Source organism: Lithobates pipiens, unplaced genomic scaffold, assembly GCF_037356315.1.
Source record: "Lithobates pipiens isolate NorthernLeopardFrog02 unplaced genomic scaffold, aLitPip1_a1.2 Scaffold_138, whole genome shotgun sequence".
In the NCBI taxonomy this organism is placed as follows: Eukaryota; Metazoa; Chordata; class Amphibia; order Anura; family Ranidae; genus Lithobates; species Lithobates pipiens.
Window position 1 is genome coordinate 900,327 of NW_027507726.1, and position 19,198 is coordinate 919,524.

Sequence of the window (19,198 nt, forward strand, 5' to 3'; positions counted from 1 at the left end):
GGACGGCCTTCCCAGAAGAGGTGAAGCTGTTATAGCTGCAAAGGGCCAACTCAATATTGAACCCTCCGGACTAAGACTGGGGGGGCCATTACAGGTCATGTGTGTGTAAAGGCAGGCGTCCCAATACTTTTGGTAATATTGAGTCTGTACTCCCCTATGGATACAAACACAGAGAAATGTCCCGTCGCTCATGGCCCATCTATGGCCGCCCCGTCACTCGGCCCTTTTCCGGTAGGAGAAGCCCTGAAGTGACGTTGGGCCCCAGGCTCTCGAGGTCGGCTCTACATGGAGCGTTGCGGAGGGTCCCATGAAGATCAGAGACGTCCTCCAATGGCGGTTCTATTTCACCGACACGCCACAAAAAGTCGCTTATTTTTTTTTCTAAGGGTCACTTTAAAAACTTCCTAAAATGTAAACTTTGGCCCATAAAGTGGTTCCCGGCAACGTTCATGGTGGAGGGGGGTGGAGGGGTCACCGCCATTCATAACAATTGGGGAATGTGAAGGAAGGTCGGGCACCGCGGTCACAGCCTACCATCTAGTGGCAGCTTCCGGAAGTGCGGCCAATTAACCCCTTCCAGCCTCTTTGGTGACTGAGGACCTACAAGTGACAATTAGCTGCTGACCGAGAATTTCCGCCTTCTGGAAGCCAAAATAAAACGTCCGGCTTTGTCGCCTTTATAGCGATTCCTTTCACAGGTCGGGGGAGATTTACTACAACCGCAGAGTGCAGAACCTGCTGCAGAGGTGCATGGCGGCCAATCAGCTTCTTCAATTGAAGGGCAACTCCACTTTCGTGGGGGGGGGGGGGGGAATGTCAAATAAGAAAAAATAAAACAATGTTTACAATTGTGATTGAATGTTATTAAAAATGACCTTTCCTTTTCAATCTGCAGCCGCTGTCATTGTCTGAAAATGCAATACGGCCACCTGGGGGCGCTCCGTGCACAGAATGTATACAGAACGACCCCCAGAAATGTCACTTCCTGCTCGTGTGATTGGCTCACTGATATCACCAAAATACAAAATCAGAGCTCAGGCCTCCCCTGCAACATAAACTTCATTTTTGGTGAGATACTCCCAATAAGAACAAGTCCAGGAGGATGCAGGCCCAGCAGATTTCCTCAGAGCCCTGCAGGTGCCACAGCTGATTGATAATTATGAAACCACTCCCATTAAATTCCCTTTCTCACATGGACACAGAGGAACACACAGGTAGGAATCTGTAACAAAGGATGTTATAATCCTTGTAATTTACAAAGAAAAACCAGAGGGGGGGGGGGGGATGTTTCTCAACAAAAGCGGAGCTACGCTTTAAGCTTTGATAATAAAACCTGAAAGCTGATTGGCTCCCATGTACAGCTGCACCAGATTCTGATACACTGGGGACGATTTACTAAAACTGGAGAGTACAGAATCATAGAAGGGATTACTAAAGAGCACATCACCCCTGACAGAGATGTAACATTTGCTTTTCTTTCTATATAGTATGGATAGTTCTGCTGCACTGAATGGAAGAGTCAAACCCAGAATGAACAGGATGTATGCAATCCCATTGTAGAGTAGTTCACTGATGATGATCTGGAATTTCGGTTCTTTCTACCTATACGGCCCATTTAATGTAAGAGACTAGGTGCGCCCCGCGGTTTGGTGCGCAGTCAATGGCGGATACCTTGTCGCCGAAGCCGCGGTCTTTGGCCATCATCTCTCTCAGTGTCTGAAGGACTTTAATGCACAACTTCTCCTCGTTCTCCTCCAGGAGCTGCTTTGTGTGTCTGATCAACCTGGAATGAGAAAGCATGAAATCAGACGATGGCGGGAAATAAGAGGAGCGGGGGTGGGGGGACTCCAGGACACCGCGAATATCTGGTCCCAGATGAGGGCGAGATTGGGGTTCAGGTCAGACTTCTTCGCTGACCCCCAAAACTATTATTTCAGCCATTCGCCTTTAGAATTCCTGACTGCTGTAATGCAGAGCGGGGGGGGGGGGGATCCTGGGAGATTCTTCAAATCTGGGCAATGGCATCACTCGGGGTCTCCGGTGCACCGCAGTGCTGAGGATCCATTGGTTGGGTTAATTTTGGTGGGGGTGGGGTTGTCATAACTGATGAGTTGTTACATTGCTGGTCCCAGCAAATTACATGGATATTAGTAACTATTTATAGTATTTTTCCATTCAACTATGTGGGAAATGGGTAAGGGGGTGTGGCGGGGGGTGCACCCATGCCAGAGGGGGTGCAGTGGGGGGGCGCCCATGCCAGAGGGGGTGCAGTGGGGGGGCGCCCATGCCAGAGGGGGTGCAGTGGGGGGGGCGCCCATGCCAGAGGGGGTGCAGTGGGGGGGCGCCCGCCCATGCCAGAGGGGGTGCAGTGGGGGGGCGCCCGCCCATGCCAGAGGGGGTGCAGTGGGGGGGGGGGGCGCCCATGCCAGAGGGGGTGCAGTGGGGGGGGGCGACCATGCCAGAGGGGGTGCAGTGGGGGGGGCGCCCATGCTAGAGGGGGTGCAGTGGGGGGGGCGCCCATGCTAGAGGGGGTGCAGTGGGGGGCGCCCATGCTAGAGGGGGTGCAGTGGGGGGGGCGCCCATGCTAGAGGGGGTGCAGTGGGGGGGGGGCGCCCATGCTAGAGGGGGTGCAGTGGGGGGGGCGCCCCATGCTAGAGGGGGTGCAGTGGGGGGGGCGCCCATGCTAGAGGGGGTGCAGTGGGGGGGGCGCCCATGCTAGAGGGGGTGCAGTGGGGGGGGCGCCCATGCTAGAGGGGGTGCAGTGGGGGGGGCGCCCATGCTAGAGGGGGTGCAGTGGGGGGGGCGCCCATGCTAGAGGGGGTGCAGTGGGGGGGGGCGCCCATGCTAGAGGGGGTGCAGTGGGGGGGGGGCGCCCATGCTAGAGGGGGTGCAGTGGGGGGGGGGCGCCCATGCTAGAGGGGGTGCAGTGGGGGGGGGGGCGCCCATGCTAGAGGGGGTGCAGTGGGGGGGGCGCCCATGCTAGAGGGGGTGCAGTGGGGGGGGCGCCCATGCTAGAGGGGGTGCAGTGGGGGGGGCGCCCATGCTAGAGGGGGTGCAGTGGGGGGGCGCCCATGCTAGAGGGGGTGCAGTGGGGGGGCGCCCATGCTAGAGGGGTGCAGTGGGGGGGCGCCCATGCTAGAGGGGGTGCAGTGGGGGGGCGCCCATGCTAGAGGGGGTGCAGTGGGGGGCGCCCCATGCTAGAGGGGGTGCAGTGGGGGGGCGCCCATGCTAGAGGGGGTGCAGTGGGGGGGCGCCCATGCTAGAGGGGGACAGCACCCATGTTGGAGAGGGGCAGGGCGCCCACCCTGTCTCAGGCATGCCTAGAATAATCTCCGATAAGGTTCCATTGTCTTTAGGAAAGGTAAAGGAAGCTCTATAAATATGGGAGGAGCCTATTCACCCATCAGAACTCCTGAGTCAGTTACTACTAACACCCCCTCTGAAGAGTCCCTCCTGGGTCTGTGGGGGGTCTTCCATTTCCCCTGTGGTGTGCACGTGTCCGTTGGCAACATTGAAATTTATATTTTTTGTTTTACAACAAGCAGCAGAATTTTTGTAGTTTGGGATTTTATTTCAGATAAAATTCTGCTGGACTCGGCCAAGGAAACCCAATCCCTTGTTTGCCAACAGAGCTGACACTCACTTGCAGATAAACTGTCCGCTCTCGCATTTCTTCCGGGCCTCCGTGTGTTCTGGAAACAGGAGCTCCGGCCGGTGCAAGACGTCCACGAGGACGGAAAGTTCCGCTTGGACCAGAGGACGCAGCCGATCTTCTAATGAAGACACAATGTCCTGGGCAGAGGGAGACACAGATGAGGAGGACTGCGGATGTAACGAGCGCTCAGGGCCTGTACAGGAAATCTACACCAGGCTGGGGACAGACTACATTACTTATTCCATTGAGAATTAACTTTTCTTTTGAAGGAACTATTAAAAATTTTCTACAAAAAACATTTAATATAAAAAGTGTAACAAATGTAACTATAAGAAATCTTTACTTCAGAGAGCAACGAGGGTTCCAAGACGATCGGAAATATTTTACATTCATCCCTCTCACCCACTAAACACTTCCCAAAGTCCGGAAAGAAAACGTGTTCGAGAAATATAAAAAAAAATCATTAACTATATAAAATATTTTGGTGTTTGTGAAATGTCAAGTCAATGACTGTAAATAGACAATAAAGGGATAAATGTGTATTCATCACACCTCTGAGCTTGTTGGACATCCCCATTCCAAAACCATAATGGAGTTGCCTCACTTCCCCCATTGGCCATTAACCATTTGCCGACCAGCCGTCGCCTGGACCCCAGCAGACTTAAAGCGGAGGCCCACGCTAAAGTGGAGCTTCCGCTCATTGGAACCCTCCCCCCCCCCTCCGGCGCCACAATTGGCACCTTTCAGGGGGGAGGGGGGCTGCAGGTACCTGTACAGTACAGGTATCTGCACCAACTTCCAGCATAGATATCCGCAGAATCTACGCCCCTTTCCGAAGGTCCCCCGCTGTCTGCTGGGCAACACACGGAGACAGTGGGGACCATCCTTATTGTGCAGCGTGACTCGCGCATGCGCAGTAGGGAACCGGGAAATGAAGCCGAAAGGCTCCACTTCCTGATTCCCATACCCAAGATGGCGGCGGCAGCACCCGAGAGACGATCGAGAGATCGGCTTCGGGTGGCGACATCGCGGGCGCGCTGGGCGGGTAAGTGTCACTATTTTAAAAGTCAGCAGCTGCAGCATTTGTAGCTGCTGGCTTTTTAAAAAAAAAAAAAAAACGGCGGACTCCCGCTTTAATGCCCGCCAGCCACCCGTGATCGCGGGAAAGAGCCAGAACTGCGATCTGCCTTTGTAAACAAGGTGGAGGTGCCCCACTTCTCCCACGGCCAATATGATGGAGGTGCCCCGCTTCTCCCACGGCCAATATGATGGAGGTGCCCCGCTTCTCCCATGGCCAATATAATGGAGGTGCCCCGCTTCTCCCACGGCCAATATGATGGAGGTGCCCCGCTTCTCCCACGGCCAATATGATGGAGGTGCCCCGCTTCTCCCATGGCCAATATAATGGAGGTGCCCCGCTTCTCCCATGGCCAATATAATGGAGGTGCCCCGCTTCTCCCATGGCCAATATAATGGAGGTGCCCCGCTTCTCCCATGGCCAATATAATGGAGGTGCCCAGCTTCCCCCCATTGGCCATTAAGACGAAGTTGCTCAGCTTCCCCCCCCATTGGCCATGAATGTTGCCTAGCTCCTCTTTGGACCATTATTAAGATTTTTGTTTTCAAAGTTAAGATTTTATTAAGATTTTCCACAAGATTTTGGAGGGTGTTTGTGGGAATGTGTCCCATTGGTGAGGTCAGGTACTGATGTTGGCTGAGAATGAGAAGATCTGGCTGGTATGTTGGGCTCCACATTTGGCTTCTCCAAACTAATACCAGAAGGTTGGAAGAACACAATTGTCTCCAATGTCTTTGTATTGTCAGGACCCTTCAGTGTAGACACCTGACCTCCATCACTGGAGGGTTCACATGCATTTGGCTCCATCATGTAGGGGTCAGGCGTCTACAAACTTTTAGGGTTTGTTCACAATCATTTTCTATCAGCCCTGCTAACAAGATACAATTGCAGTGATGTGCAGAAAAATGGATCTGAATGGACAGCACCCCCCCCCCCCCACACAAGACAATTTACCCCACCATTCACAGATGTAAACTGATTGAGGTTTGATATGCTCCGAGGTTAGTCACCCGTTACCTGCAGTCTCTCGATAATATTGCGATAGTCCCGGGACGCTGTCAGCACGGAATCGCGCCGGGCAGCATTCCTCGCCGACATGCGCCAGCTCATGGCTGTCTTCTGTACGATATTATGGCTTTTCAGGAACAAGTTGTTCACCTGGCTGTCTAGATCCACAGGGATGGCTATGGCGCGGCTCTTCGCTGCAAAACATCAAAAATAAAAGAGAAAATAGAAGAAAGTCTGTGGGTTTCCGGTAAATTATCTGCATTAAAGTTTGGTGGGCAGCGGTACATCTGTCAGACAATATCCTCCCCTCCATGGTAATGTGTATAGGTGAGCCCACCCGGACAGGTTCGGCAAACAGCAACAGGAAGTCAGTGAACCCCAAACTTGGCTGCGGCTTCTATAGGACTTCAATGGCGTGCAGAACAATTTTTTGGGATTTCTTAAAAGCCAATAGGCAATATAATAAAGGCTCAGGTAGGGGGGTCTCCATTTCTGGAATTGGGCTTGAAGAATAAAATACATGAAAACCAATTCACTGCCTTACGATGTGAACCCATCGCCTCAAAAACCCGCCACTCAATGACATCTCCCTGCTGCACTTGATCCACAAATGACAGATCCCCAGCATGGTGGCAGACAGCAGTGGGGACCCCCGGGTGAGGTCATTGATCATACTTGGTCCACATCACCAGCAATCCCCGGCTGTTTATGTTTCGGCAGCAGGGAGGCGGACGGGTGAACTGGCCAATGTGGCGGTTTGCCGAACCATGAACAGGATGTATTTGGGAGGAATTCGCACTCCACCCAACCCCAAATCTCATATGTAGTACCAAGTAGTGACCCGACCCCTCCCCCGGTGACCCCCAATCCACTCACCCACATCAGACAAAACTCGAATACAACTCTCCACCGAGGCCTTCTGTGATGGAAGGAGCCAGCCGCAGTGATAGACCCGGAATACGGCTTGTAGGAGCTGAACGAACACCGGCTGCCGGGTCTGAGGATAGAGAAAGATTCCTGAAAATGGGAAAGTCGGCTCTTCACCCGACACCCAACATGGCGGTGTATACCAATTCATAACACTCAGGTCAAGTCTGCTAAGGGTTCAGCATTATTTCTCCCCCCCCCCCATTACACAATGCATCTCCCCCCCCCATTACACAATGCATCTCCCCCCCCCATTACACAATGCATCTCCCCCCCCCATTACACAATGTATCTTCCCTCCCTCCATCTATTGCACAATGTATCTCCCCCCCCCCCATTACACAATGCATCTCCCCCCCCCCATTACACAATGTATCTTCCCTCCCTCCATCTATTGCACAATGTATCTCGCCCCCCCTCTATTACACAATGCATCTCCCCCCCCCATTAAACAATGCATCTCCCCCCCCCATTACACAATGCATCCCCCCCCCATTGCACAATGTATCTTCCCTCCCTCCATCTATTGCACAATGTATCTCGCCCCCCCAGTACACAATGTATCTTCCCTCCCTCCATCTATTGCACAATGTATCTCGCCCCCCCTCTATTACACAATGCATCTCCCCCCCCCCATTAAACAATGCATCTCCCCCCCCCCCCTATTACACAATGCATCTCCCCCCCCCCATTGCACAATGTATCTTCCCTCCCTCCATCTATTGCACAATGTATCTCGCGCCCCCCCCCCCAGTACACAATGTATCTTTCTCTTCTCCGGTACACAACGTGCCCTGCAACAGTCTCAGGTTTACTGGATGGAGCTCGATTTTTGCAGATATACTTGTACAGGGAGAAGTGTGACTAGAGGGAGGCCAGGGGTGAATATTTCTTATTGCACCGCCGACAGTTCTAATAAAGACAGAACCTCGACGTCGGGTTATAAAAAATGCGAACAATTACTCTTGTAAGTTCTGTCTCTGTGTACACAGAAGAGCAGACCGAGTCTTGCCAGAAGAACATAAATTCACATAGTTTACCAAGGAAAAATTCTTAACCACAGACAAATGTCACCTAGTTCTTTATATTAACGTTTCTTAAAGTCTAGACTAAGTGGACAGCATCCCCTGAGGAAGCCCAGTTTGTGGGCAAAACATGTTAGGAACTCTATCTAATTTGCTGTACCCATAAGGATTACACTCTATATACTTGCTGTATAACTATTTTTAGACACATTTTTATCATTGCTTAAAAATGTTTTTTATACTATCAGATCACATCCTTTAATTTGAATAAATACAGGAGGGCTTGCAGGATTTTTAAGGTGCAAGTATTGATACGGTGATCTGATAGTATAAAAAAATATTTTTAAGCAATGATAAAAATGTGTCTAAAAACAGTTATACAGCAAGTATATAGAGTGTAAACCTTATGGGTACAGCAAATTAGATAGAGTTTCTAACATGTTTTGCCCACAAACTGGGCTTCATCAGGGGATGCTGTCCACTTGAAGTATAAGCTTTCAAAGTCTTTAAGAAAGCTTAATATAAAGAACTACAGGTGACCATAGGAGGCATTCAAAGACCAGAAACAATAGTTTGCAAGAACTTTGCAGGACACCAGTTCTAGATATGAGCACCCTGCTTTGGAGTGTCCATGTCCCTGGTTGTGCAGCGTTCTTGCAAACTATGGTTTCTGTTCCTTGAATGCCTCCTATGTATGGTCACTTGTAGTTCTTGGTTCTCTGTGGCAGCTGCAGACTCTTGAATTATTGGAGTACATATGTTTCTTAAAGACTAGGAAGGCTTATACTTCAAGTGGACAGCATCCCCTGAGGAAGTCGTTTGTGGGCGAAACATGTTGGGAACTCCATCAAATTTGCTGTACCCATAAGGATTACACTCTATGTACTTGCGGTATAACTTTTTTTGGACACATTTTTATCTTTGTTTAAAAAAAAATCTTATACTATACGTCTGGATCACTGTATCAATTCTTACACCTTAAAAATCCCACAAATCATCCTGTATTTACCAAGGAAGGTCCCCCTCCCCCCCTCCCTTCCCAATAAAATCCCGGCTCCCCCATAAAAACTCCACCTGACCTGCAGCGTGGTGCTCTGATCGGAGAAGGGAGAGCTGAAGAAGGTGTTTATGATGCTCATCACCGTTTCCGTCACGTATCGCTCCAGGACGCAGTCCGCGTGCTTCCTGTCGCTTGTGCTGTTACACACCTAAAGCACAAACATATCAGACCGTTATTATACAAGATAGAGAATATATATATATATATAGCGCAGCACTTTACAGTTATCTCTAATGTTCGACTTCTAGACAAATCTCCTCCCCCGGACTCCTCCCATCTCACCCTGCAGATGTCCACCAGGAAGTTCTCAAACAGCTTCCACATGTGGTTACTGGTATAGATTTCCTTCATCTCCACTTCGGTGTCCACGTAGCAATGATTGAGGAAGTTTATATAGGCGATCTTCACCTGCAGAGACAGGAAATCAGGACGGAAACAAATCTGCAGGCAGATCAATAAAAAGCACAACTGATAAACGACTCTCGCTTTGTATTCTCCGAAGGGATACGACGCTCATTCCTCCGGACATTAAAGAGATATTTAATGTCTTCCTTTTTTTTATGTGGTCTTTGTTTGCCATCTGTGGTCCCCCTAAACGCGTGGCTCATCTGATGCAGCCAAACGTCTAACCATCCCGGCACTTGCTGGTCCCATCTTTAGGAGATTTGGGAAAGCAGCGATACCTTGGAGGAGGAGACACTTCTGTATAATGAACGATATTTGAAGTAAATAATTATTTGTATGAATTAATTTGAAATGTCCTATTTGTGTTTTTTTTGCTAGAAGGCACTTTACACTATAGAATGGACAGCATCCCCTGAGGAAGCCCGCTACATGGGTGAAACATGTTGGGAAGTCCATCATTCATTGCTCTGTTGTTGAAAGTGTAATTCATTGCATTAGCCATCTGTATATCTCCCTTCTCTTTTTCTTTTAACAAACTAAATTGTTATTTTGTATCTCAAAATAAAGATTTTTTTTGTTAAAGTGGAGGGCCACCCTGAAAACAAAAAATATTAAAAATTAAAAAAAAAAAAAAAAAAAAATGAAAAAAAAATTTTTTTTTTTACTTACCAGAAATGCCTGTTGCTAGGCACTTTCTCCTAATCTTCCTCTTCCTCCTCCGGAGATCTTCTGTCTTCTCTCCTCGTCGCGGCGTCTTCTGGGTAATGGGTCGCGCTGTGGTCTGGGAACTGTGTGTTCCAGAACACAGCGCGTCCCATTCAGAAAGTGCTGCGGGACTCGCGCATGCGCAGTAGGAAACGGGCAGTGAAGCCGTAAGGCTCCACTGCCTGTTTCCCTTAGAGGGAATGGCGGCGCCGGGACCCCGAGAGCCGAGGGACGGGTCGGCCTCGGGCGGCTGACATAGCGGGCACCCTGGACAGGTAAGTGTGTTTATTAAGTCAGCAGCTGCTGACTTTTTTTTTTTTTTTTTTTTTTAAACGGCCCTCCTCTTTAAATATTATATTTGATATTTTGACAACTTATTTTGCACCTATAACGTTTTCTTTCTTGCTTTATTCATCAAACCTTCGGATGTGGTGCTAAGAATTATTTGGTGTGTTTGTGGTCACAAAAACGATTAAACCCATTCAATATATTGTTTAAATGTGACTGTGTGTGAATTTGAATTTTTTCTTAAGGTCTTCCCATAACTTCCTGCACAGTAAGGTACCAAAGTGGGAGGAGCCAGCCCTAGCAGCCAGTCCGGCTCCACTGCTGTGCACATGTGCAAACAAGAAAAGTGCTAATTGGGGGAGACAGCAAAGTGATGACTGCAAACTGCCGAAACCTCAGTCATCAGGTTGGGGGTGCGTCCGGGATCAAACTGCACTGTCACTTCAAAGGAGGTTCTGCGTCCATCGTTTGTCCGATAAAACTTTTCACACGCATGTCAGTTGTGTCTTTGGCTGCTTGTCTGGACATGAACTAATTGAAACTTACGTAAATCATTAAAAAGCCGTTCTTGAGCTTCAGTCAGTGACTTTGTCTATGCTGGGATAATATCAGTCTGCTGCAAGTAGGAGGCAGCATTTCCTCAGTCTCCCCTCCCCCCAGTGATCAGACTGTACAATGAAACTTTATAGAAGGAGAAGGAGGCATTTCCTCAGTCTCCTCCCCCAGTGATCAGACTGTACATTGTAACTTTGTAGAAGAGGGAGAAGTAATTTCCTCAGTCTCCCCTTCCCTAGTTATCAGACTGTACATTGTAACTTTGTAGAAGAGGGAGGCAGCATTTCCTCAGTCACCCCTCCCCCCAGTGATAAGACTGTTCATTGTAACTTTGTTGAAGGAGGAAGCAGCATTTCCTTAGTCTCCCCTCCCCCAGTGATCAGACTGTACATTGTAACTTTGTAGCAAGTCACAAGGTGAGAGTTAGCAGGGGCTGATCTGTGTCAGACATTTGTGAACTGTCAGGGAACTAAGATTTACAAGAGGATGCCATCTCAATCCAGGAAGAAGATGACCCTGGATGATGCCCGAAAAAGATGGTGCCGTCCTTCAGGAGAGGAGATCAGATGAAGGCATTGTCAGGCGGAGCCCTGTGATCTCTGTGTGAGGGAATAAATACCTGGAAGGGGGACATGGACATGACTGCACATGATACTAGCTGCACCTTATCATGCACATAGGGACATCTACACTCTATAGACAGGCCATGATTTCTGGTAATGCAGGGCAGCGATTGTGACTCTGAATAGAAGTCAATCACCCGGCTCTGGGGGTTTAATAAAACAAATTACACCCCGAGAGGTTTATCCTCTAAATGCTTCACCTCTGACCCCCCCCTCCCCCCAGCACTTATTCAGACAATTGCAAAAGACAGAATTTGGACGATAATGGTGTCACCTCCGGGATGCAATCCTCGTGTGTCACCACCCGCACGATGTCGTCCAGCGGCAGCAGCGAGTTGCATTTGATCTCGGTGTAAACGTTCTTCCCCTCCGTGCAAACGGCCAGCAGCTCCACCAGGTGGATGTGATACATGAGGGGGCTGTTCTCATCCATCCGCTCCCGTTCCGAACGCATCATCTGCACCAGAGTCTGGAAGGAGGCCCGGTCATTGTAGAAGACGAGGACGTCCTCTCCGGAGTTCACCAGCTGAGGGGGGGGAGGGGAGGCGGTTACAAAGGAAGCCGCATATTCAGAAAGCATCACACATACAAAAACATTGGGCAGCAAGTCAGACAGAGCCGCCTCATCTCCTGGCTGGAGGACGCCCGACATCATTGCGGGTTCACTAGACGGCGGACCGCGGTCCGGACGCGGACCAAGCGACAGTCCTATCTGGACCGCGGCCGTGCCGCCTAGCAGCCTGGACGTTCTCTCTCATTGGCCATCATCCTCACAGCGGGAAAGAGGCGGGACGTGCTGCATATTGGGAAAGAGGGCGTTACCCGGGGAGGTCTGTATGTAAATATAGGAACCCTCCCCACCCCCCACATCTAATACACAGAGCAGATACTTTGTATGCCGTATTTTTCGGCACTCTTACCTCCGCCATGACGATGTCCTGGCACTTCTTGATGAAGCGGCCCTCGGCCTTCACGATGGTCTGGAGGAACTTGATGTACTGCACACTGCGGCCGTGCGTTTCGATGCAGTGAGCGAAGTGCTGGACGACGCGCTCGTTGATCTCGCTGCACAGCTGGAAGTTGTCTTTGAAGATGTGCTGCATGGTGACCGCTTCTAAAATCTACGAGACACACACAGGTATCATCCGACCGGCGCGGCCGAGAACGCCTGAAAATTCTGCCCCACGCCGCGCCTTTAAAACAGATCTAAAGACTTTGCAATCGGACAGAACGTCGCGTCAGGCAGATTTGTATTCCTGGCAATTTTCTTGCGTGTATTCCCAGAGAGCCAAACACAGAATGAACGAGGTGCATGTAAACGAAGCATTCCCTCCTTACATATAAAAGGTTGACCATGAAATTGAAACAAAACCTTCAGCCCCGCCCCTCCCCTCCTCTTACCTCCCGATTCTGAAACATTGTATCATTGTTGGCACAACCTGGTAAAAGGGACTTCCTCTCTTCCTTGTCTGCCATTGGCTGCCCTTACCCACTTAGATGGTAATGGATACATCTGTGTACTGAGCTGCACTGTGCTTGTTGGGCAATGTGCTATGTGCTGATTGGCTGGTCCCGGCACTCACCCCCGGGGTCAGGAAGAGGTTGATGTGTTTGTGGAGTAGAGCCTGGTTCTGCTGGTTTCCGGCACAGAAGTTCTGCAGAAATTCATGAGCGATCCTCATTATCTCCTGCATGCGCGTGTCCTCAGACTGGAGAAACCCAGAGAGCTGATTAATGACAATTTAATGCCCCTCCCCCTCCCCAATATACCATCTTTACCTTCTCACTCCCCCATTTCCTAAATACTTTCAATTTTCCTGACCCTCCCCCCCCACCCCATATACTTTGATTCCCCTTTTCTGTATCCCCCCCAAATTAAAAAATAAAATAAAATTGGAGTATTGCAGCGAGGGGCGCTTCTCTAAATATGATGCCGAGCAATTGTGTTAAACAAGGACACTGAATAGCGCTTTTCTCTGCACACATTTCCAGATCATTGCTAACGGCAACACTGGGGAAAAAAAAAACCTGCACTCTCCAATGAACCCTTTATAACCAATAGCAGCAGTGAAAACTCTGTGTAAACCTTCACCTTCTCATAGGGTATCTGCAGCAGCTCCAGCACCACAGTGTGCGCCCCCATGTTCCGCAGTAGACGTTGTTGCTGCTTGCGGTTTCTGCGCCCGGATGGATTTTCCTGCACACAGAGCTTGCTGAGCCGCAGGAGGATCTACAGGAGGAAAGCAGGAGGGGCATAAGGCAATACACAAAGGTTCACTAAATGGTGGCCCACAGCCATGCCACTTATCAGTCTGGGTGTTCTCTCTGATTTCCCGCCCGGCCGCCATCATCATCCTCACAGGGGGTGCTGCATATTGGGACAGAGGACAGGATACGGGAATCACCAGCTTCTTAACGTAATAAGTTGGGAAGCTCCCACCTTCTGTCCTGATGATGTGCAGCGCCTCCCACCCCCGCCTGCTGTGAGGATGAGAGCGGCAGCCGGGCCGGAAACAAGAAAACCCCACTGCTACGTGCCTCTGCCCCGGCGGGACTGTGCAAGATGTGATATAAAGGAGAAGAGGGGGACTATGACTGCCGGGGGCACTGAGAGGCCTAACGGGGGCACTGCAATGTGAAAGAGAGGGGGCTATAACTGCAAGAGGCACTGCACAGTGTAATGGAGGGGCACTAGGATGCGAAGAGGAGTGGAGGATGCTGTTGGACTGCTTTAACGGGGGGTCTGTAATGTAAAGGGGGACTGTGGACACTAATATAAAGGGGGAGCTGAGATGTGAAGGGGGGAATTGTGATGTGAAGGGGCACCAAGGACAATCATGTACAGGGGGGACTGTAATGTGAAGGGGACTGTGCTGTAAAAGGGGTGCTGTGATGTGAAGGGGGGCGGAGGACAGTGATGTACAAGGGGGACTGTGATGTGAAGGGGTCTGAGAGGTAAAGGGGGAGCTGAGATGTTAAGGGGGAGGGGTGCTGAAGCCAGTGATGTACAAGGGGGACTGTGCTGTAAAAGGGGTGCGGAAGTCAGTGATGTACAAGGGGGACTGTGCTGTAAAAGGGGTGCTGTGATGTATTATAGCACAAACGTGACATTTGGACGTCTTTCATGAGAACATTTTACAAAGTAGACCCCTGTGGACGTCCCTGCAATAAGCAGACTATACCCTCCAGTATGAGGCGTACGCACCTCGCGGACCACCCTGTAGTTATAGCTGCTGGTGCTCTCCGCTTTCTTCGGCTTCCCAGATGCTTCCTACAAAAAAAGGCAAAAACAAGCTGAGATGCACTGAAAAAGGAATGCACTTATTTTAAAATGAATACCGAGTGTCATTTGTCTGTTGCCTCCTTCTGTATAAATTCTGCACTTTGAGCGGATGTAGAGAGCAGACTGCAGATAAACAGGTACAACTTACGTAGGAGTTGTGTTCTGTGCATCACCTGAAGCCGGTCACCTCACTGGGAATATGGAGGGTTACAACCGCTTTAAGTTCTAAATCCCCAGAAGCTCGCATGCAGCGTATGGGTCAATTCTACCATTGAGCCAAGCGGTTCCTCTACCTGACCCTCTGTTGGCAGGGCAGGGGGGTATGGGGGTTTGGGTGCTCTAGGGCCCCATCTTGCCCCCTCTGTGCAAGCAGTCTTAGGGTTAGAGTTCCAAGTCTTATCTGAGTGAGGAAGGGTTGGGTTTTATGACTTCCTGCACCCATAACAATTACCCCCCCATTTCAGGGATGGGAATTAAGGGAAAAGCTTCCCGATTGGGTCACAAACCAAAATTAAAATTGACATTTTAATCTCTTCCCTACTTTACACAAAAACAAAATATTTCTGGAGTTCGGCTTTAAGTTTTGAAAAGACTTGAAGGAAAACTTGCCTCTTTGGTGCCCGCTGTGCCCGTGGTCTGTTCTGGAGCCTCCTCCGGCCCGGACCCTTTGTAGACCCAGAGCTCCGACTTCTCCACGATGGACCTCAACTGGTCCAAATCCTGCTTTATCTGTTTGTAGTTATCCACATCCTGGCTGGTCACCAACAGCTGGACCTGTGTGCAGAGGACGGCGGTTAGAAGACATTTACAGACCTTCGTCTAGATAAGAAGGGTGGCCGATGTGTCCACAGACCTGTTTGAAGGCCTGGAGCACCTCCTGCCTTTGGCTGAAATGGCGGAAGAGCAGCTGCAGGGCTCCAGACACCAGAGGGGGGTAATCGTGCATGGTGAGGTGGAGCAAGACACGCAGGAAGGTGCGACCGCCATCATCGTCCAGGTCCAGCGGGGTGTTCTCTTCACTACGAGGAAAAGGGCACAAATCAGTCTGAAGGCCGGGAGGCTTCCCGATTTTATTCCAGGATGTTACAAAGGAACCTTTCAAGATGGAAACATGAGAGCTGGAATGGTAGACGGACCTATTCATCCTTATTTCAATATCTGGCAAGTGACTGACCTGGAACTAGGCGTTACCCGGCCGGCTCTGCTGGGCAAAGTGTTCCCACCCAAGTTGGGGATGCCGGTAAATGATCGCTTTAAACCAGGGTGGAGGTGATTGAAATCACTAGTAAGAAAGGCTCCATTTAAATCAACTCAATTTGTATCATTTTTAAAGAGAAATTGTTATCTGACCCGCCGCCCCACGACTCGCTGCCGGTGTTCTGCCATATAGTATCCGCCCCGTATGGAGCAGACAAAGCTTCGGAAAATCTATGAAGCTGAACGGTGCCTGCGCCGTGAGTGGAGGTGGTAGCCCCACCATCCAAACGGACATAGGGTTGTGACACAGCGGACACTATCGGATGGAGGACCTTATATGATAGGACACCAGTGGCTTCCCCCCACGACTCGGCTGCCGGATCCCCCTGACCCGCTGCTGACTCATCAACAGTCCCATTCGCTTTAATCCTCCCACCCGCTCTCTCTGCTCCCCCTCAGTGGCTCAGAGACAGCAGGGGAAGCAAATGGGTCATGTATGTAGTTGTTAATTACAGCAGAGGGGTATGTATGTATGTATGTATGTATGTATGTATGTATGTATGTATGTATGTATGTATGTATGTATGTATGTATGTATGTATATATATATATATATATATATATATATATATATATATATATATATATATATATATATATATACACACACATACATATACACATATACACACACACATATATATATATATATATATATATATATATATATACACACACACATATATACATACATACACTCACACACACACCCCCCATTACAGCAGAGGGGGGTGTATGTGTGTGTATATATATATATACACATACATACACACACACACACAGGAGTGCAGAACAAACGGCTCCCCTGTGATCTATAGAAGAAGCTTTCCCCGTACGTCTCCTTTAAATCTTCATGGAATGGCTCTGGACGCAGAGCTCAGATTATACATTTATATAGGTGATGCCACCGTCACATAAGTATTACATTGTAACGTTATTATGGGGAAAAAATAATCAAATAGAAACCTTCAGAAGACATTTCTTGGTGAAAGATGCAGAAAAATAAAGAAAGAAGAAAAAGGATCACCACATCACGGTCCTCACCTTCCGCCAAAGATGCCTTCCGCCTGCTCCTCGATGTGCTCGAAATCCAGGGCACCTAAAAGAAAAAAGTGAAGATGATGATTTTTGTATTTGATGCACATCATTGGGTTCCATTAGAGTCCTATGAAGGTCGGAGAGATGAAAAAGAGTAGAGAAAGTGATGGAGGAACAAGAAATCCAACATTTTGCAGTTGTCACAGGAATAGAGGGGGATCCTTCCAATGGACAGCCAAGACGGGGATTCCCCTCCACTTCCTGTTGGGTTAACAGGAAGTAATGACAAATTTCATCAACGGGGGAACAAAAACAGAAAAAAAAAAAAAACCACATATAACGGGTTCCAACCTACTCCATCCAAAACGAATAAAACCCTTTAGATTTAGAATGTCCTGGAAGCTGATGGAACATTGTGGTGTGTGCTTACCGCCAGATCGTCTGAGGTCTTCAATGCTAAATGTTTTTAAAGGCCAAGTCCACCTTTCTGACCATGGTCTGTATTATACAAAAAAATGGCCGCCACCCCAACCTATAACTGGCCTTTGCATTAAGATTTCCCAGCCAGCCTGCAAAAACAACCACATTTTCCTGTCTAACAGTTAGCATTAAAAACAGAGGGTTGTGTTTGCACACATTCGTGAATACATGTGTAAGCCGCGGTGCCGACGTCAGGGGACCTCTGTATATACTGCCGTCCTAACTCTAAAACTTTCAGAGCCTCTGTAGTAGGAGCGCATATATCAATGGATAGAGGGCAGGTATGCCTGGAGGGAGCTCTCCCCTTTATAAACAGGCACAAGGACGCATGTGACGCCCAGCAATAGCACAATGGCAGCGAAGGCATTCCATGCGTCCCTGCACCCCATTCAACCAACAGTATAAAAAAAAAAAAAACACAGCAGTCATCCCAACCTATAGCTGGCCTTCGTAGTAAGGTGCGCATGGAAGAGCACGTGCTACTACTATGGAGGCTCTGTGTTTGAGTTATGTCCACAGTATATACAGAGGTCCCTTGATGTGGGCTTTGCAGCTTATGCATGTATTTGCAAATGTGTGCAAACAAAACCTTCAGTTTTTAAAAGGAAAGACAAAAAAAAAAAAAAGGGCAATTTGATCGTTTTGCAGGCTGGCTGGTACATGTGCTGGGAAAGCTGGTTTGCGATAGTCCTCTCTATAATATACCTATATTGAGGGCCTTGCAGTCCCCCCCCCTGCACTGAACCTGGGAGCACCCTGTGCATTTTCAAATTGGAGCATCTGCATAGCCGCCTAGTCCATTCACAGGATCTGAGTACAGAATACTACAAGTCACATCCACCACCCTGTCGGAGGGACTTGTAGATCTCAATGGAGCAAAAGTACGACATAATTGCACCTGTAGTCCATTGACAGCTCCTCTAATCCTGTAACTGAAGGCCTGTACCTCGGGGCTGGCGGAATAGTCTGCAGCCTTCCAAAACAATAAAACGGATGCAAATTTTTAATCAATGTGGAATTTGCCTTTAACTGCTTGCCGAGCGCCTCACGTAGGCGTCTCTCCTCAGAGCATACACTCACCTGGCACCACGGTCACCGTGTCCGACCCGTCTGCGGACTGAGCATTGCTCTCATCAAACTCACTCTTGAAGATGCAGAGGAGACAGGAGATGCGATAATCCAGACGAACGTTTAGAATGAACTAGAAAATATGAGAAAGAAAAAAAAAAAGTAACAGAGATGGCGCCCATTACTGGAGCGTTCAGGTCAGGATGACACTCCGGTGTTCACCTCTGGGAATCTGCCCGGTAACAAAGGCTCAGAAATTGAGAAGAACGACAATTACCAATCTTAGGAGGCACGGGAATTACAATATCCAATGGAAGAGTCCGAGTAGTCAGGACACAAGTGAGATCTTTGGATTTCTAATCTAAGGGCCCCAAACGCCCCAATCCCGCTAAATGGGAGCGCCACCTCTTCATATGAATACATGGAAAGTGCCCAGCATGGGGATTTCAGCAAACAACTACAGTGGGGAAAATGAAATTGGTGCAAGTTTGCCCACTTACAAAGAAATGAAGGGTCTATAACTTATCATAGGTGTAGGTGCCCTCCAGCTGTGTTGAAACTACAAATCCCATCATGCCTCTGCCTCTAGGAGTCATGCCTGCGATTGTCCGGCTCCTGCAATGTCTCATGGGACTTGTAGTTTCAAAACAGCTGGAGGGCCGAGGTCGTCTACCATCCCTGCCTGATTGATTGCTTTGTACCAGTATTGTGTACCTTGTAAGTGTATACGGTATATACTCGCT

At 49.2% G+C, this 19,198-nt stretch overlaps 1 protein-coding gene across 1 annotated transcript in view; it reads right to left on the minus strand.

Annotated features, from left to right (window-relative positions):
- Positions 1–1,671: 1,671 nt before the first annotated feature.
- Positions 1,672–19,198, minus strand: part of LOC143981317 (inositol 1,4,5-trisphosphate-gated calcium channel ITPR1-like) — a gene marked incomplete at its 3' end in the record, with an annotated part of 56,067 nt that continues 38,540 nt past the window's right edge. The window contains 15 exon segments of the mRNA XM_077479113.1: positions 1,672–1,783; positions 3,644–3,792; positions 5,751–5,935; positions 6,618–6,738; positions 8,773–8,901; positions 9,036–9,161; positions 11,604–11,855; positions 12,250–12,450; positions 12,913–13,038; positions 13,422–13,559; positions 14,535–14,600; positions 15,222–15,386; positions 15,466–15,631; positions 16,914–16,968; positions 18,468–18,588. Coding sequence (XP_077335239.1) covers positions 1,672–1,783; positions 3,644–3,792; positions 5,751–5,935; positions 6,618–6,738; positions 8,773–8,901; positions 9,036–9,161; positions 11,604–11,855; positions 12,250–12,450; positions 12,913–13,038; positions 13,422–13,559; positions 14,535–14,600; positions 15,222–15,386; positions 15,466–15,631; positions 16,914–16,968; positions 18,468–18,588 — 2,112 coding nt within the window.